This window comes from Anastrepha obliqua, chromosome 2 (assembly GCF_027943255.1).
Source record: "Anastrepha obliqua isolate idAnaObli1 chromosome 2, idAnaObli1_1.0, whole genome shotgun sequence".
Taxonomy (NCBI): domain Eukaryota; kingdom Metazoa; phylum Arthropoda; class Insecta; order Diptera; family Tephritidae; genus Anastrepha; species Anastrepha obliqua.
Genome location: NC_072893.1, coordinates 128,055,137 through 128,082,970, shown reverse-complemented (window position 1 = coordinate 128,082,970; position 27,834 = coordinate 128,055,137). Strand labels below are relative to the sequence as shown.

General features: G+C 37.1%; 4 protein-coding genes across 9 annotated transcripts in view; 2 read left to right on the top strand and 2 right to left on the bottom strand.

Moving 5' to 3' along the window:
* The first annotated feature begins 61 nt into the window (after nt 1-61).
* LOC129239580 (NADH dehydrogenase [ubiquinone] 1 alpha subcomplex subunit 7) lies at nt 62-695 on the top strand. Its single transcript, XM_054875174.1, has 2 exons — nt 62-223; nt 308-695. Exons 1-2 carry the CDS (start codon nt 164-166, stop codon nt 542-544), a joined length of 297 nt encoding a protein of 98 aa, XP_054731149.1. The 5' UTR covers nt 62-163; the 3' UTR covers nt 545-695.
* On the bottom strand, nt 646-22,741 carry LOC129238421 (uncharacterized). Its single transcript, XM_054873445.1, has 18 exons — nt 22,416-22,741; nt 21,799-22,185; nt 19,443-19,512; nt 18,825-19,384; nt 18,423-18,766; nt 7,567-7,711; nt 7,066-7,452; nt 6,940-7,009; nt 6,665-6,873; nt 5,347-5,706; nt 4,938-5,275; nt 3,350-3,385; nt 3,190-3,275; nt 2,907-3,067; nt 2,392-2,848; nt 2,115-2,323; nt 1,078-1,434; nt 646-1,020 (listed from the first exon to the last, which is right to left on the bottom strand). The coding sequence occupies exons 1-18, from the start codon at nt 22,576-22,578 to the stop codon at nt 692-694; spliced, it is 4,668 nt and encodes a 1,555-aa protein (XP_054729420.1). The 5' UTR covers nt 22,579-22,741; the 3' UTR covers nt 646-691.
* LOC129239579 (cytochrome P450 4ae1) lies at nt 4,828-15,313 on the bottom strand. 6 transcript variants are annotated; one of them, XM_054875171.1, is made up of 8 exons: nt 14,251-14,404; nt 13,917-14,121; nt 7,567-7,903; nt 7,066-7,452; nt 6,940-7,009; nt 6,665-6,873; nt 5,347-5,706; nt 4,828-5,275 (listed from the first exon to the last, which is right to left on the bottom strand). In XM_054875171.1, the coding sequence occupies exons 3-8, from the start codon at nt 7,721-7,723 to the stop codon at nt 4,932-4,934; spliced, it is 1,527 nt and encodes a 508-aa protein (XP_054731146.1). In that variant the 5' UTR covers nt 7,724-7,903; nt 13,917-14,121; nt 14,251-14,404; the 3' UTR covers nt 4,828-4,931. The 6 variants fall into 6 exon arrangements, with proteins under 6 accessions (XP_054731146.1, XP_054731144.1, XP_054731148.1 ...); XM_054875169.1 differs by lacking the exons at nt 13,917-14,121; nt 14,251-14,404 and adding an exon at nt 15,059-15,313; XM_054875173.1 differs by lacking the exons at nt 13,917-14,121; nt 14,251-14,404 and adding an exon at nt 15,059-15,313 and having other exon boundaries at nt 7,567-7,805.
* Nucleotides 22,742-27,051: 4,310 nt separating the features above from the next.
* The window catches only part of LOC129236798 (sex-lethal homolog), an 82,585-nt gene continuing 81,802 nt past the window's right edge, over nt 27,052-27,834 (top strand). The window contains exon 1 of the mRNA XM_054871037.1: nt 27,052-27,067. The gene's annotated coding sequence lies outside the window, so the exon portion shown is untranslated. The remainder of the gene's footprint in view (nt 27,068-27,834) is intronic.

The following is a 27,834-nucleotide window of genomic DNA, read 5'->3' as shown; positions in this document are numbered from 1 at the left end:
TTATTTGACATCTGGCATCATACCACAAAATTATAAACAGCTGTTTGGGGCTGTCAAATGTAATTTTTTTTAAATAGGTCCACTTGTCAACTGAGTAAAATAATATTTCGCTAATAGGTTCTATAAACTTATAGGAGGTGCAATAAATAAAAAAAATTTCGAAATGGGTGCAAGGCGTGATGTTGCGACCCTTCTTCAGCGTGTGCGTGCATTCCTACTAGGCGTATGTCGAAATCCTGCTTCTTATTAAATCTCTAAACTCAGTTTGTATTCGTTATATAATGTAATAATTCATTTTTGTATTTAGCGTGAACACACTTTGGCATTGCGTTTTGAAGAAGGCTTAGCCGATCGTACACAGCCTCCACCAGAAGTGCCTGGCGGTCCCGCACATTTGCTTGCTGCCAATTTCTACTACAAGCGTGATCCACGGCGAGAGGTGCAACCGCCCATCGATGTTGTGCAGCAGCAATTAATAGCTGACAAGGGCGACGTAAAAACTGAAAAGCTGCCAACACCTGGACCAGTTTATCGGTGGGACTAGTGTCAGATTATATTGGGGTTAAGCTAATCAGGCGAACAAATTACCCGAAGCAACTTGGAAATTTTCAATTTCTCTGAAATATACACAAATTATTGCTTAGATTTATGTGTCAGTGAAGTTTATTAAAAATAAATTCTTTAACTACACTCAAGTTGATATTTTACGTTTGCGAAACCCCATTTGCCAGCCTGTTTCGGATTTTAGCACCACTCTCATTGTGGGCACAACGTCAGCACCAAGCGGCAACAGTTCAAACATTTGCACAATACGTGCGACAAAAACTTTCATCGCAAGCATAGCAAAACGTTGGCCAATACAATTGCGCGGTCCAGCACTAAAAGGCACAAATGCAAAAGGATTATCATTAGCTGAGCGCTCGGGCAAAAATCGATGTGGTTCCGGAAAATAGGCTGCATCATTTTGCATCTCATAAATTGCTATGAGCACGCTGGTGTCTTTCGGTATGCAACTGCCGTCTGTGAAAGAAAAAATACTTAAGCACAATACACTTGGGTGCTAGCGTTAGCATTTACCAACATAGCAATCCTCCTTAATAATACGCCCAATATATGGCACCGGAGGATACATGCGCAAAGCTTCCTTAATAACTTGCTCTGTGTACTTCAATTGTGTTAAATGTCCTTGAGTGAGTGCTTGATGATCAGCAGTACCCAAAACATTAGCAATTTCGGTATAAACTTTAGTTTGCACATCTGCGTTACGTGAAATACACCATAGTGTAAAAGCAATGCCACTTTTTGTGGTGTCGTGACCCTCAAACATGAAGGTGTCTACTTCTTCGCGTATATCGGCATCATTAAGAGGTTGACCATCGATGGTAGCCAAGAGTAAGACGTCGAGTAAAGCTTGCCGGCGTTTTATGCCAGAATCTGCAAGAGGATTAAGCATTTATTCGAAAAATTAAATGACATATATATAATTCAAGATTAAGAAAAGAAAGGTTGCTGTCCTAGATTGTTCGAATCTGGATCCGGTAAGAGGGAATGTGTTGCCAGATGGTTATAATAATATGTTTTTCTGGACGTTTTGGCTAAAATGATTTTTTTCTTGGATGTATGAAAGCTGCAAATAAAGTAAATAATTTTAAAAGAAAAATCTTTTATTAACGTACTCTACCACTCAAAAAATTAGCAGCCTACTTAAGGGGTTATATACAGTTAGAATTAAAAAAAAATCGATTTTTTCTTTATTGTTTTTCTTAGTGTACATATATTTAAGAATACACACAGAAAATTTAATATCGTTCCGGTGAATATTTTCGAAGTTACACACAAATTTGAAAAGGCGTTTCAGAGTGCTTGTAAAGTGCTTTTCAAACTTTAAACGCGTTTTTCTCAAAATGGTGTTTTCAAAGTCGGTGAAAACGGCCAAACCGATTAGTCTCTCAAATATATGTATTTTTTAGTAATTATTATATTTTTTAGTAATTATTATATTTTTTAGTAATTATTATACTTTTTAGTAATCATTATGATTTTGAATTTTTTTCACTTCCTACTTCCGTTATTCGTTTTGATCACAGTTGCATATTTTTCTTATTTGTACATACCGTCGTTGTGTAAGAGTTGTTTTGCCCCAATTTTAGTCTGCTGTTTTAACATTTCCTCCCGTCGCTCCTTGATAATACGTTTCGTGAATTTATGCAAAGCGGCTGTTACTGCCACATGACGTTTCGCCAATCGAGGTGCCAGCAATTTAAAAAGCCACATCGGATGATAGACGAGCGTCACATAACGCCTGAGTATAATACGTGTCATCCTAACCAAACATTTCTTATATATACATGGAGGGAATTTGCCACAAAATACCCGTAACTCACTACTTACTCCATCAAGAGTTGCACATATTCGCATTTCTCATCGGTTTGTGCATTAATACGCACACCCATCGCACTTTCACAGATAGCATCCAGTGTCGCCAGTCCTACAGGATTCTCCAAGTCTACAATCTGCTCACCATCCGCAAACTTTTCCAATTTTCCCACTAAGATTTGTGCTTGTTGGTCGAAAATGCCTATGAAATCCACGAGAATACTAAAATGAAAAGCTGGCGTAATAACACGTCGACGACTCAACCATTTAGCGCCATAACTAACGAGCAGACCTTCAGCCAACCAATCGGCTAGTAGGTCATACATGCGATTCTTTCGAATCTCTGTGGAATGGCTTAGCAGCATTTGTGTGACACGTAAATCGCACACAAACATAGCATGTTTGTGCAGTACCCAAAAACGGGTCACACGTCCAAAGCGATTTCGTATGTAATGGCCGAGCGAAATTAGTTCTACACACAAAGAAAAATTAAAGATAAAAATGTTCAACCAATAGCAGTCCTCACAAACCATCAGGCTGCATGTGCGTATAAATCCAGATGCAGCCAAAAATTGGCAAATTCAATGGGCCCGGAAGTTTGTCACACTTGGCGTTCACATCGCGCTTCCAAAGATAATCGGCAAACAAGCAAAGCGTCAATACGCATAGAAAAAAGTACCAAGTCATTTCACTGGCGGAAAGTGAGTGGAAAATAAAGTAGGTAAATCCCGACTTAATATTGTAATACTGTAACTAATAAACGGCAAATTTGTAATTTGTCGTAAGTGGAAGCAAATAGACATATGGAGATACCTTTGTTCCCTCTTAATGAATTCAACGTTTGTTATTCGTCGCGAATCAATTAAATGCCACCAGCTATGCTTTAGAGCAAAATGTTGCTACGGAGTAATAATTTAAGTATTATTCTGATAGTGATTGTGCATTTTTAATACACATTTATATACATACGTACAAATACAATATATGATTCATGTCGGAATAAATCGAACTGGTAATTCAAAAACAACTTAAGGTTAGTCTATTTTGTAGCACAAGTGCGCTCTCAATCATCTACAGATTAGGTAAAGCACGAATAACTTTATATTCTCTAACTTAATTGTTCTTTCTCTTTGCAGATTAAAATATCAATATTGGAAATTTATAATAGATGAATAAAGTTCCAAACAAGGCATCAAAATTATCCAATTTTGCTTTATCAACCAGGGAAAAAGTAGTAGAATGAGTCAATCTTAAGTCAATTAACGCTATATATGTACATACTTAGCTCAACATAATTACACGGTGCATACGGTATTAGAGGGCATATGTATATATTATATATATGAATATAGCTTTAACTTCCCGAATCTAATATATTTCTTTTTGCTCCTTGTTCCGCTCAGACATAGAGGACGACAACTTAACTCAAGAAATTAAGGGACATGCAAATATCGTAGCTAAATATGCAAATCACGTCGATTTGGAAGGTGCGCCCGTTCACTCACCGTGCGATCTGCAGAATTTATTCAACAAATGCAAGCGATCATTGACATGGACCCTTCATTCCCATGGCAACCGGTTCTACGTTGCCGGAATGGCTGGGGTTCTTTCCCGTCCAAGGGATGCCGCCCCAGTAAACTAGCCCTGTGTAGTGTACCGTACTCCCATGGACCCTTCAACACAAACAATGAGGGGGCTTAATGTTTCTGAGGGTTGTATCCGTCGAATTGTCCATGAAGATCTCCGGTATAAATCCTACATTATACGCAGAAGACAGTTTATGTCGGAACAAAAACGAGAACAGTGAGTTAGCCGATCAAAACGACTTCTAAATAAAATTAAACATTCTAATGTACTTGGTCGCCGTAGCCGAATGGGTTAGTGCATGACTACTATTCGGCATACGGAGAGAACGTAGGTTCGCATCTCCGTGAAACACCAAAATGAAGAAAACGTTTTTTCTAATAGCGGTCGACCCTCGGCAAGCAATGGCAAACCTCCGAGTGTATTTCTGCCACGAAAAATCTCCTCATAAAAAATATCTGCCGTTTCGAGTCGACTTGAAACTGTAGGTCCCTCCATTTATGAAATAACATCAACACGGAGTAAAGCAAAACTTCGATAGAGTCTCGAAATCCGTTGCTGTAAAATGATACACGCAAACTTTCTCGCCTGGTTTCAATGAAGTGTCGCCCGATGTTATCCAATCTTTTCTTTTCATTTCACCTTTTGGGACATGAGCAAACTGAACGCCTTCTTTGGCCCATGTTTTGTGGCGCTACAAAAACAGCATTGCCTGCTAACTTTTTTAGCTCCGAATTGCTCTGAAATAAAAAGGAGTTTTTCCAAGAGGATATCACGGATTTATTAAGTAGGTCAAGATGGCTGACACAGAGTGAAAATTCATGTAGGAACTTCAAACATTGTAAATATCACATTTTTATTGCGTTTTTGTTTAGAAATTTACATACATATATGTATATACACACATGCATATACATACGTATATATGTGTATACACATGTCCCATCACACACATACTCGTATGCCAAATTTTATACATTCTCGTATACGCGTGGCTTGAGTCCAACATTTACGCCTGTTTTCGACCGTAACACAATTTTGATCGATGGCTGTACCGGCGCGCCAATGGGTAATAACTCGTAATGTCGCAGCACTTGGACGACAACAGTACGCATCTCGAATATGGCAAACTTTTGTCCAATACAATTACGTGGTCCCGCGCTGAAGGGTATATTACTAAAGGCACTTGCGCGAACGTTCGACATCAAATGGCGTTCGGGCCAAAACCGTTCGGGCTCGGCGTAAATGTCAGGATCACGTAAAATTTGCCAAAGTAATATGAGTACATTAGTGCGCGGTGGCAGGGTGACATCAGCTGAAAGTAAAAGCAAAGAAAGCGTTCAAAAGCTAATGTCGAATTCCCTACCATAATTTATGTGTACTCACGCAGCACCAACTCCTCTTTCAGCCAACGTCCTATAACCGGTATGGGCGGATAAATACGCAGAACTTCTTTGATTACACAATTCAAGTAGGTCAGATTATGCAGGTCGCTATATTTAATTGGTCGACTTGTGTCATCGCCGAAATGGCCGCGTATTTCATCAAAAAGTTCGCGCTGACATTCGACGTGACGTGAGAGCAGATAGAGACAAAAAGAAATAGCCGATGTGGTAGTGTCGTGACCCTCAAACATAAATGTGTTGACCTCATCGCGTATTTCGGTATGGGTAAGTGGTTGTCCGCTGTTTGTGGTGGCTTGCAAGAGCACATCCAGTAGTGCCATACGCGGTTTCAAGCCGATATCTGTGGATTTAATTGGCAATATATTTATAATAGTTAAATGATTGGTTATGAGGATAGGGAGTTCAAGGGGGCAGGGCCACTAAATTAATCAGAGTCTGGAAAAACACGAAACACTCTCTTCATTCTCGAAACACGCTATTAAAAAAACATCCGATACAAGCTAAAATAAACCTACTCATGGAAAAATCAACCTCTCATCGCATGAAGAAGCATCAGAGACTTCTAACTTTATTCTACTACAGCCATTTAAAAATAACTGCTCAACCTTTGTTCCGACCTAACTAAAGTAAGGATACCTTGTGCTTATTTTAGTAAGCTTTATCCAGAAAGGATGTCAAGAATAAAACCGCAAATAACAAGTCAAACATAGTATAGCTCCGCTGAGCTTCAATCTAATTCGACAACCAATCAGTCGTTGTTGCCTCTGTCGACTCTCTGGCTCTTTTTGTTTGTTCGGGGATATATATAATTGGCTCTTACACCTTTTATTGGGTGATTGGTCGAGCTCCTCCTCCTATTTGTGGGGTGCGTCTTGATGTTATTCCATAAATGGTTTTCTGGACTTACAGTTTTCTGCCGGCTCCGTACGGCAGATGGTTTTTTATAAGGCACTTTTTCATGACAGATATACCATGGAAGGTTTGCCATTGGCTGCCGAGGGGAGATCGCTATTAGAAAAACCTTTTTCTATCATTTGGAATTTCATGTACAGAGATTTGAACCTGCACACTTCCGAATGGTAGTTACGCATCAACTCATTCAGATATGGCGGCATTCCTTATACTGCAAACAATTTTTTCTTGGGTTATGACGTTCTTTCAGCAAACGAGCTGAATTTAAGTCCTTAATGTAAGGACCTACTCTTATAAGCTCCTCAGTCTGACTTGGCTATACAAAAAGTCTCCTAAATGTTTCGAAAAATTTCTCTGATAAAGGCACCCATTGCTTTAGCACTCACCATCTGCATCTGGGCCAAAAGCTTCCGCGTTAGTGCTAATTTTATTTTGTAACAATAAACGCCGTTCCTCAATAATTTTTTCGGTAAAACGATGCATAGTTTCCACGCCTTCCATTTGTTTCTCGAACTGCTGCGGTCGGAGCAGTTTGAAGGTGCGCGGAAAAGCCAACACGGGACGTATGAAGCGCGTGGCGACAATATTTGTAACGCTAATAGGATATGAAAAAAAGTGTGATTTGAATTTTTAAAGCCTTCACAATGTGCATACTCCTTACTCCTTCACTGCTTGAACAAAATCCGATTTGGAATTGCGCTGCGCATTCACGCACACACCCATGGCAGTTTCTGCTTCAAGAACGAAAAAGTTATTATTAACTACTAAATTACACACGCATCATCACCTGCTATCACATCTAGGGTCATTAGTCCTACATGTGGATATATGTCCACAGTCGTTGCGCCATCCGCAAATTCTGCCAATTTATCTGCCAATACACGACTCTGTTGCTCAAAAACGTCTACAAACTGCTCGAGTATCTTGAAGTGAAAAGTGGGCGTGATGATTTTTCGCATCATTTGCCACTTCTGGCCATGGCTAAGTAGCAAACCATTGCCTAGCCAACCGCGCAGAAGCCAATAGAGTTGATTCTTTTGAATATGCTTTTGACTGCTGAGCAACTCTTCGACATATCGTGGATCGGCCGTTACGACCATAAGACCGCGTATCACAGGCGCGCAAAAGCTTTTGCCGAAACGCGTCACAAACTCTTGAAACTTCGAATGTAAATCTTTATAAAAGGAGAAGAGGAGAGAAAGAAACAAAGAGAGATAGAGAGTAGATATGTAAATTTGTATATACTTAGATCTCATTTAGTTTTAAGCGCGAAAATTTGGCTACTTACTATCCGGCTGAAAGCGCGCCAACACCAATATGCAGCCCACAAGCGGTATTTTCGAAACAAGCGGTATGCGTTTGTAGAACTCTTGATTACGCATGCGCGTATAGTAGTCGTAGAGGAAGATGAGTAGCAATGTCGCCAGCAGTAGCTCCCAAATCATTTTGCTGTTGGTTTAATATTATATTTTGTATTTTCAAAAACTACCAGTTGTCAATGTGCACCATCGACTGTTGTATGCAGCACTGCTGGCCACGATCAGTAGGCAAGGGTTTAAAATAATGCGAATAGTTTTTTATTACATAAGACACTGGATTTTATCAATGTAATTAATGCCTTAATCCTGCAATACAATTTTTCAGTCATGCCGTTAACTTTATGGGACTCTGCCACGGCGCGCGTCAAGCAATATTCCACAAAGTTAATTATGTTAGATTCATATTTTCTGAATTGATCGGCTGTGACTTCTTAATCTCTGTTAGTGGTGTTCGTGCTAGAATTACGCGAATGCATCAGCCGATAATAACCGCTTGTTTACATTGAAACATGCTGACCAATATACATACATACGTATAAGTACATATATGTAAGTATGTATATAAAAAGGGTATTTCAAAAGACGCGCCAAGATGTTGTTTTAAAATAAAATATGTAAAAATTTAGATTCTTTCAGGTTTCACTGTTATTTATTCACAGTTTTCATTCAAAACAAACGGCTCTTAACAATTATAAAGGATGATCAGATTGAAAGTACTTTTTTTAATAGTGTTTTTGACAGATCACGTGTGACTGCTGTCAAACTAAATACATCATTTTTTAAGTATTCATTGTCCCGATTTACACGAGGAGACATCTGGAAGGGAGACACTGGAAATTCTCTTTTGATGTTTCATTCGCGTACACACGGGCAAAAATGTTTCCGCGACATTTTGACATTTAATACTTTAGCATCGTCTGGTTCGGATGTATTCTAGCACGCGCTTACATGTAAAGCAGAGAGCGTTCGACAACAGTTTCTTAAATATATGAATGAAAAATGCAAACTGGTTAAATAATAAATAATTTGTTGTTTTTTTATTGAAATATATTTGTAAATTCTTATACTTGAATAAAAAAAATTAAATTAAAAATACTTCATATGTAAATAATTAACTTAAAATTAACTTGAGTATCTAGAAATGCGGGGAAAAATTAGAAATCAACATAAACATGTCCCATAACTATTTTAAATTCTACCTACTTTACTAGCAAAAATAATCGTGCATTTCCCAAGCAGCGTTCGGTTGTTTGTCATCGTTGTTATCTTCCGTTCGAATGAAAACTAACACATAACTTAGAACTTTCTTCCACAAAAGAAGAAAACGAATGAAGCAACTGTCAAAAATTGCTTTAAGATAAGAAATATGAATAAGAAGAGCAAAGCGTGTCGCCGAGTACGGGAGACAAAATCCCTTCTCTCTTCCCCGACCGTCCTTCGCCCTTGAACAAAATGTTTCCCTTCCAGATGTCTCCTCGTGTAAATCGGGTCATTGACATTTCATCATAGAAGGAATTACGCATCAACAACGTTTAAAAATTGTACAATTGTATTACGAAAATCGACGCTCTGTGAAAAGGCCAACTAATGGTGTTCAGCGATGAGGCTCAAGTTTGGCTTAATGGCTACGTCAATAAGCAAAATTGCTGTATTTGAGCTGAAGAATAACCCGAAGCCATTCAAGAACACGCATTACATTCACTGAAAACTGCCATTTGGTGCGGCCTATGAGCTGGAGGAAATCATCGGTCCATATTTCTTCTAAGACGAGACTGGCGCCAAAGGAACAGTAAATGGTAAATGATAAACGACTTTTTGATGAAGAAAATTGAAGTCCGTGATCTCCACAACATTTGGTTCCAATAAGACGGCGCTACTTGCCATACAGCCTGCGAAACAATGGATTTATTGCGCCGCCGTTTTGGTGAGCAATTTATCTCTGGTCTTGCACCAGTGGATTGGCCACCAAGATCGAGTGATATCAATCCTTTGAACTTTTATTTGCGGAGATATGTAAAGTTTAAAAGCTTTTTGGATAAACCAACTTTGATTGAGGCCAACAACGATTGAAAGCCAACATTACTAAAGTTATGCACAAGACACCGACGAAGTCCTCCAGCGAGTCATTCAAAATTCCTGTTTCCGGATGGCCGAATTATGGCGCATTTGCGGTCAGCATTTGGAGAGGATTCCCTTTAAAAAATTAATGCCATGCATGATTCTACACAAAAATAATATAGATTGCCCAATCAATTTAAATTTTCGTTGTTTTATTTCAGTTTAAAATCCCATGCCTCTATATTTATCGCCACCATGGGCACGTCTACAGGTAAAACACGCCAAACGGTCGATTCATGAATGCCCAATTGCTGAAAATGTCGAGATATCAGTGTTGAGGGTCGACACTTTGCGCTACAGCAGCAATATTCTCAACGAAACGTCCAGTTTTTGGTCTGCCTTTCTATCCTCAACAGAACCAGTTTCTTGAAATTGAATTGTCGACTCATTCGGACTATTATTTCTACCAGAGATATCACGAATTTTGCGGTTTGTTGTTCTGAACGATCGACCATTTTCATAATCAATTTCAATACTTTTAATGCGTTGTTCTATCGCGTAAAATTGTACATCTGTCTACATGACAAATGTCAAAGATGACATGAAATATGTACAGTCTAGGAATTATTCACTACTGACATCTAGGCGTCACTTTGGAAAGTCCCTCTATAAGTACATGAATGTAAGTATGAATATACTAAGTTTTGTATTGCAAGTACTTGGGTGAACATACTTGCATACATATACACATATTCATACAAACTGTGGACAATACAGATGACATCGATGACGATTACTGATACAGCACAAAAACAAAAAACAAGATCGATGAAATAGTTCGCAAAGCCGCCTATGCTGCACTAGAAAACACGTTTTTTTATGGGCTGGCGTAGTGAGAGCATAGTTATACGCGATCAAATAAAAAAACTATATTTAACCTCTTCACGCTCTTGGCCACACACGTGGACTTTACAGTTTTTATAAATTTAATTGCTTCCAATAATAACAAATCCATAAATTTTATAATAGCTTATTCACTAATAAATAAAATAATCGCTCAGCAAGAGGAGTAGAAATTTTATAGTTTTTTCTGCTCTGCTGATAATGCTATTTCCGATTTACACTTAGCGATATAAGAAAACTATATAAAGAATCGCCCCTGAAGAGGTTAAACATAAAATTTGCTATCTCCATCGAAAATGAGTTGACTTAAACATACGAGGAAAGGTCAAAAAGTTCGCGAATTGAAAGGAAGGAGTGTGAAATTACACAGTGCAACAAAATGAAAAGGAAGTGTAGATGCGAATCTTAATTTCTTCTCAGAAAATCTTGGAGATGTTCGTGATAGCATAGCGAAAGGTTTTACCAAAGATTTTCCTGTAAGAATGACTTTTTTTCTTTATAAACGACTAATAAGATGTTTTTAATACCAAAAAAGGAAGAGCCATAATTTTTATAGTCGATTGCGACACTCTAACTTCTAGGCACCTTTTTTTTGCCATTGCATAAACTCCTACTTCGATTCAAGATCATAAGAATGAACTCAAATTTCGTTTCCAAGCGTGTATGTTCCAGAACAAGTTTCTTCGACTTTCGAGGAAGGTTGCTGGAGTGGCAGTTCTTGGATGGATATAAATCCGCGTCGTGCCGGTAACTTAGAACCGACTGTCATCCTTTCTCTTGCTAAGTAAGAAACTCAACCCATTTCAGAAAACTTGTTTATCCGGCGACAGGCACGACACGACCATCTGCTGTCTATTAGTTGGCTAAATGACAAACCAGGGTATTGTTTACAAGCGCGCGGAAGCATTTTGCCGACAGTAAACGCGAGAAAAGAAAATCCGTAATGGATTTCAAACGTAATCGTGTGATTGCATTATATTTGGCTGGAAAATCGCAACCAGCGATTGTTCGTGAGCTCGAGCACCTTAAAGGAAATAAAGTTTTTGTTTATCGCACCATTTCTCGTTACAATGATACTGGTACCTTTGCGGAACGTCATGGAGGTGGTCATCAAAAGACTGCAACGTCACGTGAAATGCTTTAAAAAGTAAAGAAGCGACTTGAGCGAAATCCTCGACGAAGTGCCAATCAAATGGCGAAAGAACTGAAAATATCTGACCGTAACATCCGCCACATACTGAAAAAAATCGTAGAATTACAGGCGAAGTGGGGGCTACATAAAAAACGGTGATCCATGGTGGACATGATCCAAAAGGCGCATTATCTCACACCAAAGCAGCAACAAGTCAGACTTAAGAGAGCGAAAGAGCTGCTTCGGCCGAAAGTAGTCAATTTCCGAATATTGTGTTTTCTGACGAGAAAATTTCTCAAATTGAGCAATTCGTAAACTCCCAAAAGGGTAGGGTTTATTTGATTGACCGTTCATACGAGAATTTGAGTCATCGATTGGCCACCAGGGGGCAGCACCCGCCACAGGTAACCGCATCGAGCTTGGCGTTAAGGTTAATGCGAAATATTATCGGGAAAGTATTCTTGAGGTTGCTTTGAAGCCCTGGGCAGACAAACATTTCGGTGCCAGACCATGGACGTTTCATCAGGACTCGGCACTATCTCACAAAGCTCGAGTGAACCAAGAGTGGCTAAAAAACAACGTTCCGAAATTCATAACGATCACACAATGGCTTTCAAATTCACCAGAGGCGAGTCCGATGGATTACCACCAGTCTCGAGGTGCTGAAAAAAGCTATTGTCCGCAAGTCTCATTTGGGCAGCTTGCAAATAGTTTCTGGACGGTCTCGAGGCCATAGTCAAGGCAAAAGATGGTCATATCAAGCAAAAGTAAATTGATTCTTAATTTTTTTATTATTTTCACACATTTTTTACTTTGAATTGGAAAAAAGTAATTTTCCAAACTAAATGTATGGCCTTTTTAATTGGTTACACTTCGAGTGCCGGATCCTGTATAAAATTTTTTATTAACAATATATTTAAGCTATTGACAACATTTTCCGTGCTTTTGTAGAAAATACAAATCAAATATAATACACTTGTGTAAAGAAAAAATTAAGTTTGAACCCTAAGTGTATTTACTCTAATTTACTCTATTTATTCTAAGACTAGAGTAACGTTATGGAAGTGCTTTTTGTTAATAATTTTCGAACGGTTGAAAAAATTCCTTTGCTCATTCAGATTATGAATACTCAAACCAATACGCTTCGATTGGTACCCCATCGACTTTTTTCGGGAAAACTTTAGTATAATGTATATCGCTTTGAAAAAAAGGTTAAAAGGGGGGGATAGAGGGGTGTATCCCCATCTTAAAACTGAAAACCGAACCTGCCGGAGGCTTATAGTTTTTAAGTAATGTTAAAGTTCTGTAATTTAGCGAAAAGTTGGTGTTGCCATACAGCTGAAATAAAAACGAAGCTCGTATGCAGGGATGTTCAGTGGAAGGTTCGTTATAAAACTGCAGTATTTTTTGCTGTAATTTTAAGTTGAGAAATATTTTTGAAAATAAAAACATACAACTCATTTAAACTTAAAAACAATGATATTAAGCGTATCACAAAAAATAATAAAGTAATTAAAATTAAATTAAATTAATTAACACAGTATTTTTGCGTAGAATTCCTTATCGCGTGGGCGGCCTTCGCCCGCGCTTCAAAAAAATAACCATCATCAGTCCAATTCCGACTACGCAATACACAGTATTTTGGCGTAGAACTCCTTTCCGTGTCAAAACCATTGAACCCAAAATTAAAACATCATATGCGTGTATGTAGTAAGGAGGCACAATAACCCCCATCCCCATCATTAACACTAAACTTGAATACTTAATTTTTGTTTCATTTGCAGGCATCCGGCAACACCATACTGTTGTCATTCCAATCTTCTTCTTATTCGCGTTTAAAATTGGAAAGTGACTGTATGGACAAATGGATTTGCATTTAATTTTAATAAAAATAATTCGAATATAAGGATAAAAATAAGTAAAAAACACGCGTGTGAGTGTATATTTGGTGAATTTTAGTGGTGTTAAAAAATATATAGTTTTATGTGGTAAATTATAGTGAAGTTCCAAAGGGCATTTTGAAGGCAAATAATTATGAAATTATTATTTCCCGAATAATTTGGAGTTATAAGGAGTGTTCCTTAACACCTCACTAATATTTCCACCAAGTTTCATTAATAAAGACATAATAGTTTGCCAAAAATTGCCCAATATGCATTATTCTAAATTCCAGCCAAATGATCAAATAATCGTTTTTATTTATCTATAGCAAGCTGTTTTTCTTACTTGCAAATTTCTAGAAGTAAAAATTTATCCAGGAAGTATGAACTTTCTCTCAAAATGAAATGTCACCTCTGCTCTCTCGATTTTCTCTTCCTGGCAAGCTTTGTGATAATAGTACGAAATAACAATTATTGGTCGCGTGACACACAACACTTTGTTTAGACTTTACTTCCATAAACACAGCTTTTTAAGATATGTATCAAAATTTCTGCAAAATTTGAGTTTTCAGTTTCAAAATTTTCGATTACACATTTTCAGCAGTGGATAAAGAAGGCTAGAATGCAAAATTTCGTAAAGCGCTTCAACATTTTGTTGCCTAGTCATTTTTTCACTTCACCTTAATTCCAATCACTTTTTAAGGAATCCTGTTAAGCCACTACTCAAATGGCGTGTTTGAATGAGTTAAAAAAATACTCCATTTAAGTAGTGGCATAACGGTATCCCATTCTTTTAATTTATTGCTAAAACGCCTTTGAAAAAACGTGCGAAGCGCTGTTGGTGGCGCACAGTGCACTGCCATCTAGCATTTTCTCCACCCAACTACCAAGAATGATGGAATGTTCTCTACAACTACGATGGTATTTTTTTGTCACTATACACGCATGCATAAAGATTATTGTATAAATAATAATTTCACTTATGTGCTAGTATTGTAATACCGAACGATTAGCTACGACATGTTTCGAACTATTTTGAAATGTATTTGCTTATTATATTCACAATCATGCACATATACACATACCCACATTTGACAAAGACTTTGTGCTGAGCTTGCCTTGATACCCCGTTATGAGTATGTGTGAAATTGAAACAAATTTTAATCAAATCAACGAATCCAGAGCATGACGATTGTTAATTTATGTATTTTTTTATGCTGAGTTCATTCAGTATATTTTTGGGGTTTTTCGCATAGTATATGTGCTTTTTTATATTGGTTTCATTCATGTCGCCTTTGCTAATGCTTCTATGTGCGTACTCTTAGAGAACGTTAATGTATATCTCCGGTACACTATTGTGGTGAAATGTGAAAATAAAGAACACCGGGGGCAAAAAGCAACAAACATTAATAACAATAACAAAACAAAAAATGAGTCGTTAAGTCACAATAACAATCATATGGAATGTATGCAAGTCGTATTTTTTACCTTACGTTGTACATAACTATAAAGACTAAAGCTAAATTGCGCGAGCTCTATTTCGTTATTGATATTGCACAAAGGTAAGCATTTTGGTTGCTGGGCAATTAGCGTTAATTTTTTTTTTGTTTTTTGATAAACGCGATTTTTATTAGAAATAGAAAGTGTATATTTATATTTTTCTATTCTATTTTACACACTAAAAGCTTTCGAAAATTTTTAAACACTTTGCAAGGTCTACCAGCTGATGAAAGAGCAGCAGTAGAACTAAAGAACTAACAGAACTATTGAGTTGCAAAATTGAAAGCGTTGTGTGAGAGTGCAAACTAAAACTATCAGACAGTTGTCATTAGGAGAGCGGTTATTCGTATGACTTTTGCCTTGGTTTATCCAAAACTTGGAGAGCTGAGCATCAATCATTCACAGTGCTTTTCAAATTGAAGACGTTTTTTTGAATAATGGAAATTTGCACTGCTCGCATTTGAACGGCAAGCTTTTTTACGACAGAAACTCACTTGTAGGTGAACTCAGCATCTATTGACTGTGTGCCATGCTTGTATAAGCACACTAAGTTATTATGGCGCCAATTTATTATATTTTTTGTGCCGAAACAATTTGTTTCCCGTTTTACCACAGCGACTTTGGCGGATTGCAAAAAAGTTCGACTGTTGTTTTACCCCCTCCGTAAGCTGATGTCAATTATAAACACCAATTTTTCCTATACCGGAACAAACCGGATTTATAACGCGTTTGGGGTTATTCTTTTAGTGGTATTATCCATAAATGGGCGAAAAACTATCGGAATAACCTGGATTTATTTATATCCGGAATTTTAGAAAAAACTGTAAAAATGTATACATATACATATATACAGCTATGGTCAAACGTTTAGCGCACTTAAAAAGAGTTCAATGTAATGCTCGATTAAATGATATGAAACCAAATTAAATCCAATTTTTTTAACTAAATATATTTAACAGTTTATTATAGTATGTATACATATACATATATACAGCTATGGTCAAACGTTTAGCGCACTTAAAAAGAGTTCAATGTAATGCTCGATTAAATGATATGAAACCAAATTAAATCCAATTTTTTTAACTAAATATATTTAACAGTTTATTATAAGACAAAATAACTTAAAGTAGACAGTTTTCCCTAGTAAAAATATGATAAAATAGAAGTAATTCTTATTTGGTCATAGCGGGATTTGGACAAAGACTTAGCGCAATTTTGATTTCTGTAAAAAATATGAAATATTTGTAAGAATTGAGAAAAGATTGTTGACTATTATTATTTACAATATTAATATTTGGTAGAATAGCCGTTATTCTGTATAACTTCTTCACACCCCTCGTGGTAAACTCTCTATTAACTTTTGGCACCTGTCCAAAGGAATAGAGTTCCATGCTTCCTGTACACCTTCCCAAAGTTCATCGATATTTTTAAATTTTTTTTGTCCAACCATCGTCTTCACATCATTCCACAAGTTTTCGATTGGATTTAAATCCGAACTTTGTGCTGGCCAATCGAGCTGGGTAATATTTTCCTGCGAAAGCCAGTTTTTGATCACTCCCGCAGTATGTTTGGGATCGTTGTCGTGCATAAATATCCAATTTACTGGAATAAACTCGAAAGAATATGGCTCCATATTATTTCTAAGTATATTCAGATACATATGCTTATCCATATTTCCTTCTATCTTGACCAGCGGCCCAACCCCGCGCCACGAAAAAGACCCCCAAACTTTTAAATTCCCGCCGCCATGCTTCACCGTCTTTTTTGTGTACCGTGGATTGGTTTCCTGATTTTTTCACGATGTACATATGTATGTACTTTTTTCCATCAGGTTTATTTTAGTTTCATCCGTAAAAAGTACTCGTTTACAAAACTCTGTCTTTTCAAAGAGGTGCCTACGCGCGAATGATAAACGCGCTTTAATATACTTTTTTGATAGGAGCGGTTTTTTTCTGCTTATGCGACCAAATATTTTATTTTCATTCAGACGCCTTCGCACGAGCTTACTGGACACAACTTAGCCTCATTCTGCCCTTACTTCAGCCGCTATCGTTCGTGAAGACATAAAAGGATCCGATCGAATTTCCTTACAATTATTTGATCCTCACGGGGGAACTTTTACGTGGCGGAGCTTTACGAATTTTTTTTGTTTTAATAAATTAGCATGCGAATTGACATCTCTGACGGCATTGTATACCATTTTTCTTGAACAATGCACTATTCTGGAAATCTTCACTTGATTGGTCCCCATTTGGTAAAGGTTTCATATTATTTTTCTTTGTTCAACTGAACAACACTTTCGTCTAGCCATTTTAGCAAAAATTTAAATAATAGACGTTATTAATTAAATATAGATATTTTTGTGAGGAGCTTTTTCATGGCAGAAATACACTCGGAGGTTTGCCATTGCCTGCCGAGGGGCGACCGCTATTAGAAACATGTTTTTCTTAATTTTGGTGTTTTCACCGAGATTCGAATCGACGTTCTCTCTGTGAATTCCGAATGGTAGTCGCGCACAGACCCGGCGGCCGCCGTACATTGTCTTAAATTTATAGGGAGTATTAATGCTGTTGTAACAATAACAAAGCCTTAGTTTTACATGACAGAAATATTAAATGAAAGTTTCCTAATGCATAGGCTCTTTTGATTTTATACAAATCAGCAAAAATATGTAATTAGTATTTATGTTGTTACAACAACAACAACGACTAAGTTGTGGAAACGTTAGGTGACCATTTCCTAATGTAATATCCCTTTAATATCCCTGAGGTGTGTTGCATACAAGCGACTTAAATCATACCTTTGGGGTAAGACTTACATATATTGTAGTTTGATATAACTTTTTAATTATAAACAACATAAGTAGTTTTTTCAATTGCTATGGAAATATCTTACGAAAACTATTCAAATCTAGCATGAGATTTTAACGGGAAAACCGTATGGCATATTTTTAAGCAACAAAGCTTTCTAAAATTTTTATATCCGCTTTTTTTCTATATCGCTATCCTGGGGATTTTCTCAAATGTAAAACCAAATATTTTACTAAATTTTTTGTGTGCTTTTATTAACGAATATAAAAACACTTTACAATCAAAAATTACTTTATTATATAATATAAAAAAATGTAATGTTTTTTGTTTTTTCATCTTTAATACTCAATTATACGCTACAATGCATTATGTTAGTACAATATCGATTTCCGCCCACCTTCTACTTGTTTGTACAAGTATACCAGATATTAATACAGTGCCTTTAACAATTTACATGCTCAGTTCCTTTGTCGCTTATACGAACAGTGGCATTGAAAATGAAAGTCTCTTCCTTTTTTCGTTACTATTCGCTAGTTTTAAACATAAACACGTGGTTTAAGCCCCATTTCGCTCCCAGTCTGTGAGCGTAAAACAATACTCATTGATGGTCTTACATCTGCGCCCAGAGGTAACAACTCAAAATTACGTATTATTTTACTTATTGTGCTTTTCATTTCCAATATGGCAAATTTTTGGCCAATACAATTCCGTGGTCCAGCGCTGAAGGGAATATAACTGTACGGATTAATTTTCTCGTCACCTTCCACAAAATCATTGAGAAATCGGTCAGGATGAAATGTGTTGGGATTGGGAAAATATTTCGGATCGCGGAGCATAACAAAAATACCAACAGTGTAATTTGTGCCGGCGGGTATTAATTTTCCATCTGTGAAATGGATATTAAAGCAAATTATGCTATTCAAGTATACAAATATAGCACTCACTTAAATTGACATCCTCTTCGAATGTACGACCAATTATAGGCACAGGTGGATACAAGCGCAACGACTCTTTGATTACACACTCCATGTACTTCAGTTCACCTAAATCGCGGAGCGTTACCGGCCGCTCTTTGTCGTCGCCCAGCACTTCCCGTATTTCCTCAAACAATTTTGCTTGTACTAACGGATGTCGAGAGATCAAATGTAGACAAAATGAAATGGCGCTGGTGGTAGTGTCGTGACCTTCGAACATGAAAGTATCCACCTCTTCGCGTATGTCTTCATTACTGAGTGGTTGGCCATCAATGGTGGACTGCAGCAGCACATCCAGCAAAGCCATGCGACGTTTCAAGCCCACATCCGTATCTTTAGTAGGTGTGGTGTTGTTGGTAAGCGATTGCTCCAATGCCGCACGACGATCTATAATGATGCGCTCGGTAAAGTCATGCATTAGCTCAATGCTAGAGTAAAATTGCTTTGCATCTTCGCGCGCTAGCAACCAGAAAATCCAATCGATGCGCTGCCAGACATTGATGAAGCGTTTAGCTAAAATGTTTGTAACGCTAAGCAAAAGTGAAAATGAGCAATTAAGGAGTATTACTCGAAAGCGATATTATTTACGCATTTACAGCCAAGACGTAGGGAAATTTCGGATTCATTTGCGCATTAACTTTGGTGCCCATAGCAGTCTCTAGTTAAGAGGAAGTGAGAAAGAAACGAAAGTGGGATGAAAAAATGCTATATTAAAATATTACCTTATTCAAAAAAATCCCGGAACAGCCGCCAGGTAAAGCTCTAAGTCAACTGATTTGACTTCTGTTTTTTTGTTTTGATTGCTACATCTGTGACTAACATTCTTACCGAAATTTTACCGCCATTCCTGGACATTTTTAAAAATTACGCCGTCTTGAGTAAATGTACCTCAGCATATGTTTCGATTTTTTAGAGTTTTCAAAATGCATTTGAATTTGCAACCACGAGGTGGTATTAAATTTTGCTTTAAAAATGGATTCAATGGTACGAAAACCTTAGAAATGTTGGGAAACTGTTTCGGTAATGATACTGTAAAGAAAACAGCCGTTTGCGAGTGGCATGAACGCTTCAGATCGTGAGTCCATCGAGATGAAGGAACATAGTGGCAGGCCGTCCACATCAATAACTGATGAAAACATCAATGAAGTGAAATAAAAGTTGATCAGTAACCGCAAATTAACCATCAGAGAGCAGACAGAGGACTCGAACATTGCTTATGGATCCGTTCAGGATATTGTAGTTAATGATTTGGGTTTGCGCCATGTTGCTGCAAAGTTGGTCCCAAAGAACCTGAATTTCATGCAAAAAAGAGGTTGTCTGTAAAGTCGGTTTACTGACGATAGTTTAACGTGATAACGTCATAACAAAATACTGATTGAATGGTTGCATTTTTCAAAAGAAAATTTTAATTTTATTTGTTTGATAGATATTTTGTATGGATATAGAGAATGAGTTAACATTAACATAACATAATATACTTTAACATAACATAACATAACATAACATAACATAACATAACATAACATAACATAACATAACATAACATAACATAACATAACATAACATAACATAACATAACATAACATAACATAACATAACATAACATAACATAACATAACATAACATAACATAACATAACATAACATAACATAACATAACATAACATAACATAACATAACATAACATAACATAACATAACATAACATAACATAACATAACATAACGTAACATAACATAACATAACATAACATAACATTACATTACATTACATTACATAACATAACATAACATAACATAACATAACATAACATAACATAACATAACATAACATAACATAACATAACATAACATATCATAACATAACATAACATGCTGTTCAAGCAAGGTAATGACGCATGAGCAAGATAATGACGCATTTTTTGGTGCGTGCAGCCGGCTACATAGAATTATAAGGCGTTATCACGTCAAAAAATAATAATAACATTAAAACAACAGGTATTATTAACAAACTTGGTTTTATTTTAAATTCTTCAAGTAAATAAAATTAATAATAATCAATAAGAAGGCATATGCAAATACAAATACGTGAATTTATATATGTACATATGCGCATATACATACACATATACGCTCACTTAAGTAGGAGAGAGCAAGATGTCGAACGTTGCCGTTCGTTTGCTTTGTCGTTCGCTCCGCGCTTTCGCTTGCAGTTCATTCAAGGTAACGGCAATGAGCAAGGTAACGACAAATGAGCAAGGTAACGGCAATGAGCAAGGTAACACTAATGAGCAAGGTAACGACACACTTTTTCGTGCGTGCAGCCTGTTAAATCGAATTATAAGACGTTATCACGTCAAAAAGGGCCGAATGGATCAGAACCAAAAAAACCACGTCGTTTTCATCAAAAAAAGGAAGCGATGCTCACTGTTTTTATGGATTGGGACAATGTTGTACACCACAAAATTTAACAGAAGATTAGGCAGTTAAAGAGGCCTAGTATTTGAACGTTATGAGATGTTTATGTGAAGCAATTCGCCAAAGAAAGAACGGATTTGTGGGGCAATAACTCGTGGATTTCGCACCATGATAACGCAACGTCGCTCAGTGCCATCATTATTCGTCGTTTTTTTGCCCAAAAACTATACGAATACCATCCAACAGCCATCGAATTCCCCTGCTATGGCTCTCTGCGGAGTCAAAAAACCATACGGAGAACGCGTTTTAACAGTCGAAAGGAATTAATGCAATAATCGAAGACGCTCTAATGGCTATACTGAAAATAGAGTTCCAGATATGTTTCGAGAGCTGGAGTAAAGTGAAGGCGAAAATATCACTTCACAATGAGGAATAAACTTGTATTTCGAATTTTCTGAATATATTCCGGGAACTTTTTAATCAATGTGATATTTCCTTTTTATGATATCACGCCCATTTTGTCACTCACCTGCAATCACATCCAATGCCATCAAACAGATGAACGGAAATATATTCACCACAGATTTCCCGTCTGCAAATTCATTCAACTTCTTTACGAGCACTGCACTCTGTTGATCGAAGATTTCTACAAACTGTTCGAGTATTTTAAAGTGAAATGTTGGCGTTATAATTTTCCGACGTGAATGCCACTTACGGCCCGTACTCATAAGTAAGCCGGTACCAAGCCAAATATGCAATAAATCATAAAGATTATTTTTCGTGATGTGTTGTGGGCTGCTGAGTATCACCTCAACATCGGCAGGATCGGAAGAAAATACGCCCAGTTTATTAAATATCCATACGCGATAGAGGGGACCATATTTTTCGCGATTGATTGCAACAAAGCTCATAATATCTGAAATAAGTGAGAATAAAAATTTGTAAATGAAAATTAATTAAATAAGTAGTGCATTTCTACTTCAAATAAATTGTATGGATCATAAATGGTGACTTAATCCACTATACTGATATCAATAGAATACAAAGTATATAATTGTATACAAATAATGATTATTCGCTGCTTAGATAAGAAATCTATTTTAATTGCTTAGCGTCGATTGTTAAATTTGCATTGTATTTACTTACCCTCTGGACTTTTACCGCGATATATTAGCACATTACCTAGAAGAGGTAGTGGCATGGGTCCTGGGATATAGTGCAATATTTCATTGCGCCGCCTTTTCAGCAAATAGTCCCAAAGAAAGAGCAAGCCAATTAATATGATGGTCAATTCGATTAGCATTGCCATTGGATACGGGTTTTTCAGAGACAATTATCGCTCTTTTCCAAGAGATTTTGATTGGATCGACCTTTTTATGATTGTAGATATAAATAATTGGTATGCAGTTTAAAATAACAAACTTGTTATATTTATAAGACACATTAAGACAAATCGTTCACTCAACTGAGACGGTTGAGCGCAACTGAACAGGAACTTAGAGATTGTTTTCACTTTCGCGGTAAACAAACAACTGAATATGCATACATTCATCCATACATATTTATTTATGCTTGTATATGTCATATCTAATCTATGTATACAAATTGAATTAAAGCCGGTTCCGCTGATGGACTAATTTTTACACTAGTCTACATTTTTTTTTAACTAAGAATGAGAGAATAAGATCGAAAGGCGCCCACTCAACGAGCTAACAAGTAGTTAAATTAGATTAAGATTTAAGGAGTTATACTATATGTATAGGGTGATCAATTAAGAGGAGTTTTTTTCATTTGCGTTTTTTTTACAGATCGCGCGCGAGTTGTGGCAAATTGTCATCGTGGATTTGTTAAACAGCGTTTGGCATTTCATCATGGAAAGACTCACACCGCAACAACGTCTACAAATTGTTCAACTGTATTATGAAAATCAGCGTTCTGTGACAAGCCACTTGCCATACAGCTCGTGAAACAATGACTTTATTGAGAAGTCATTTCGGAGAGCAGCTGATTTCACGTTTAGGACCTGTGAGTTGGCCACCAAGATCTTGTGATATCACACCTTTGGACTTTTTTCTTTGGGGATTCGTGAAGTCCAAGGTCTATGCTGATAAACCAGCTACGATTGAAGCTCTGGAAGCCAACATTACGCGTGTTATTCACGACATACCAGTCGAAATGCTCGAACGAGTGATTGAAAATTAGACCTTCAGAATGGACCACCTTAAGCGTAGTTGCGGCCAACATTTGAATGAAGTCATATTCAAAAAGTAAATGTCAAAGAATGTCCTTTCAAATGATAAATAAAGGTTTTGAACATAATTTACATTTTTGTTTTTTTTTAACTATTGAAAAAAGCACCTCATGATTGATCACCCTTTATAAAGGGGTTTCCAATAACAGGTGTTACAAGTGAATGGTTTGTGCTATCGAGAGATGATTAACGATTTTTTATGGCCGGAATTGGATGGTATTGATCTGGACAACGTTTATTTTCAACAAGACGGCGCTACGTGCTACATAAGCCACGAAACCATTGGTCTTTTACGGGAAAAGTTTCCGGACCGTGTTATCTCTCGAAGAGGTGATTGCAATTGGCCACCGAGATCTTGTGATTTAACTCCTTGTGACTTTTTTCTTTGGGGCGGCCACGGGAAAGAGAAGGTCTACGCCAACAGCGCAGTGTCGATTCAAGACCTCAAAGATGGAATTCGTGAGGCTATGGAGGACATAGGACAACCACTTTGCAATTCGGTTATGGAAAATTTCATGAAGAGGATATTGTCCTGTAAGCGTGGTCGTGGTGGTCATTTGCCTGATGTTATTTTCCAATATGAACGGCATACCTTCCTCTTTATAATGAAGTAAACATCCGATAATTTATGTTAAAAAAAATAGCTTTTTTCTTTGAATATCAAAATAACGTCTCTTATTCGAAAACCCTTTAGTTAGAATTTTCAAAAAATTGATTTTTTTTTCTTAATTTTCATATATTTAAGAATACGCACAGAAAATTGAATATCGTTCCGGTGAATATTTTTGAAGTAATGTAAGTTAAAAAAGAATTGATCCTATTTAAAGTGCTTTTCAAACTTTAATCGCTTTGTTTTCAAAATGGTGATTTCAAAGTCGGTGACCAACATTACTTCGTTTTCTTTTACTAAACCGATTAGTCTCAAATTTTAACACGAGCTTCTTAAATATATTTTTAAGTAATCGAGATTTTTTTCACCGATATATATATATTTTTTACGAACAATTTAAGGCCGAAATTTTGGTCAAAAATCGATTATTTTTTTTGAGAAACCGCTAAAAATAAATGTCAAAAAAATTTATTTTGCTTATTCCTTCGATAAATTACTAGATTTAACATTACTTGAACGTTTTTAATTCAGGTTTTTTTAATTTCAGGGGATCCAGTTTAGAGATATAGTGGTCACCGCAAAGCGTCTTTTGAGGAGCTCCTGGAGATCAGCTGCAGCTCCTTTCTGAATAAATATTTTTACTAACACTAACTCCTAAAATATAGTTAATAGACAACATAATATGTGTACAAATTTTTAGTTCAATAAATTAAAAAGTTTTCTTAAAAAAAATTCTGGAAAATTCGCTTTTTTCGGCCTTTCAACTGTATATAACCCCTTAAGTTTACTTCGAAGCGATCCTGTAAATAAAACCATGTATTTAAAAAAGAGGTTGTCTGTAAAGTCGGTTTACTGACGATAGTTTAACGTGTCAACGTCATAAGAAAATACTGATGGAATGGTTGCATTTTTCAAACGAAAATTTTAATTTTATTGTTTGATAGATATTTTGTATGGATATAGAGAAGGAGGTAAATGGAATCGCAATGGAATTGATCAAGTTACATTTGCACAAACGTGAAAAATGACGAAACATTTATCAAATTCATGAAAGATATGTTCAATTTCGATTGTGCATCAGACGTCAATAAGTCAATAACACTAAGAGGCGAAATCATCGATTTGCCTTTTTCAAGACACTTTACACTCGAAACACTCTCCTTCATTTCCTACGTTTTCTATCATCGTCCTATTCTCAACAGAGAAATGGTTCATTACCATGCACACAGGAAGAAGGCATATGCAAATACAAATATGTGAATTTATATACAAATGCGCGTATACATACATATACATACATATATATGCTCACTCAAGTAGGAGAGAGCCAGATGTCGAACGTTGCCGAACGCGGGGGCCGATTGTGCTCTTTGTCGTTCGTTCCGCGCTCTCGCTTGCAGTTCAAGCACATTAGCTTACATTTGCTTGCGTACAGAATAGATTCATACATTTGATATGTCCATATGATTTGTATGCATCTTTACATATAAATTTTAAAAACATTGAAACAACAGGTATTATTAACAACTAGTCGTCACTAATTATAAATTCGGTATGGATGATGATAATACACTTGGTTTTATTTTAAATTCTTCAAGTAAATCAAATTAATAATAATCAATAAGAAGGCATATGCAAATACAAATATGTAAATTTATATACATATGCGCATATACATGCATATATATGCTCATTCAAGAAGGAGAGAGCCAGATGTCGAACGTTGCCGAATGCTGGGGCCGATTGTGCTCGTTTGTGCTCTTTGTCGTTCGTTTCGCTTGCACTTCAAGCAAGGTAACGACCAATGAGCAAGATAACGACGATTAAGCAAGAAACGACGATTGAACAAGATAACGACGAACGAGCAAGATAACGACGATTGAGCAAGATAACGACGAATGAGCAAGATAACGACGATTGAGCAAGATGACGACACATTTTTTCGTGCGTGCAGCCGGCTAAATCGAATTATACGATGTTATCACGTAAAAAAGTTGTTTCGGCCATTGTTTTTTTATTTTGAAAACCAGTGCTTGATGTGCAAAAAATGCATTACTGCTTGTTTACTGCGAGATAAGATTTTATTTTAATGCTAGGCGAAGAGTATAGCTGCGAAAATTCTTGCACTCTTGATTTGGCTTTTAGCCTACTTACATGCAAACATATGTACGCATATTTATAAGAGTTTCAGCAACAGCCAGTTTATGGATACGATCAATATTTATTTAGAATTATGAAATTGAGAGCTTTAGAGCACAAAGAACCACTTCGCACGCTGCGATCGGGCAAAATGTAAGCTAAAGTTGTATGCATCAAATCTCTACTGAGGGAAATAAATTATTCCTAAACTTACCGGCAAGTAATTGTTTTTAAACGAGCCATCATTGAATTCCATAGGGTAGCTCGGACTGAATATAAACTATTAATGGACCTCTACGGTCGTTAGCTAACAGAAACGATTTCATTTCCTATATATGCATGTATGTATGTTTAAGTACCTGGGGCTTATCGAGGGCTAACGGAAGAATGTGGAAGTCAACAATAACCTTTTATGATTGTAGCGCCACGGCAAAAGATGGAGCCTCTCGCCTAAAGTTACATTTTGACTTCATAATTTGTTGCCAATTCTGTTGCATGGAGTCCTTGTCTGGTGGAACTCGCTGGAAAGGAAGACATCAATTAAGAAGCTGGAGAGGTTCCAAAGGTCTGCCCTCAATGGAATCAGTGGGGCGCTTCGTTATGCAGGAAAAACTGCTGCTCTATGCGCCACAATCAGATTGAGGTGTTCGAGTCATAAGCTACGGACACTCTAGTATTCTTAAAAAATGCTTGAGCTCATCCCCATAGTGCTGGATCATTGCACACTCTTGCTAGGTCTGAGCGGAACTTTTTTTATTCATATTCAATCAAGGGAGGAATGGGCGGTGTATAAAATTTGGAGGCAAGGCACGGCAAACATATTTACGAATGGCTCGAAGTTGCACGGAAGAGTTGGTGGGGAAGTATTCTGCGAGGAGCTCCTCATTAAGCTCAAAATTAGACTTCCGTACCACTGTAGTTATTTCCAAGTGAAAGTAGCGGCAATTAAAGAAGCAGTGGATTGGTTGCTTACTTCTGTAATTACTGTGAAAGATGTAAATATCGACTCCGACAGCCAAGCGGTAGTTAGGGCCTTTGGCCCGTTATTTGCGCGTTCGAAGTTAGTCGGGGAAAGCCTGACTTCTCTCTCACTTGCATCCGAATACTACGATATTAGGCTCATTTGGATTCCCGGTCGTAGCAGCATACAGGAAAACTGCTGGGCTGATGAGCTGGCTAGACAGAGGACCATGGAGATGATTTCAGCGCAAAATGAGAGGATTGGGGTGCCCTTGAGAACCTGTGGTCTGCTCCTGGAAAGATGGGCCTCGCCTCAACTCAGCGAGCGCAAATGTGTAAGGTCACGAGATCCTTCTGGTCACGGGTGGATCGAGGGCGCTAGAGGGAACTTCTAAGGCTAACAAAGCCACAGCTTTCGAGGTAGGTTTTCTTACCGGATAATGTCCGTTAGGTTTCTATGCGGTGAGGCTTCAAGTCCTCTCTGCAGAAGCTGTCTGGTGGTCGAGGTGCAATCATCTTAGCACCTTCTTCTCAGCCGTCTTGATTTCGCCGAACAAAGGCTTAGGCATCTGGGCTCTCACGTTAGCTTTAAATCTCACACAGCA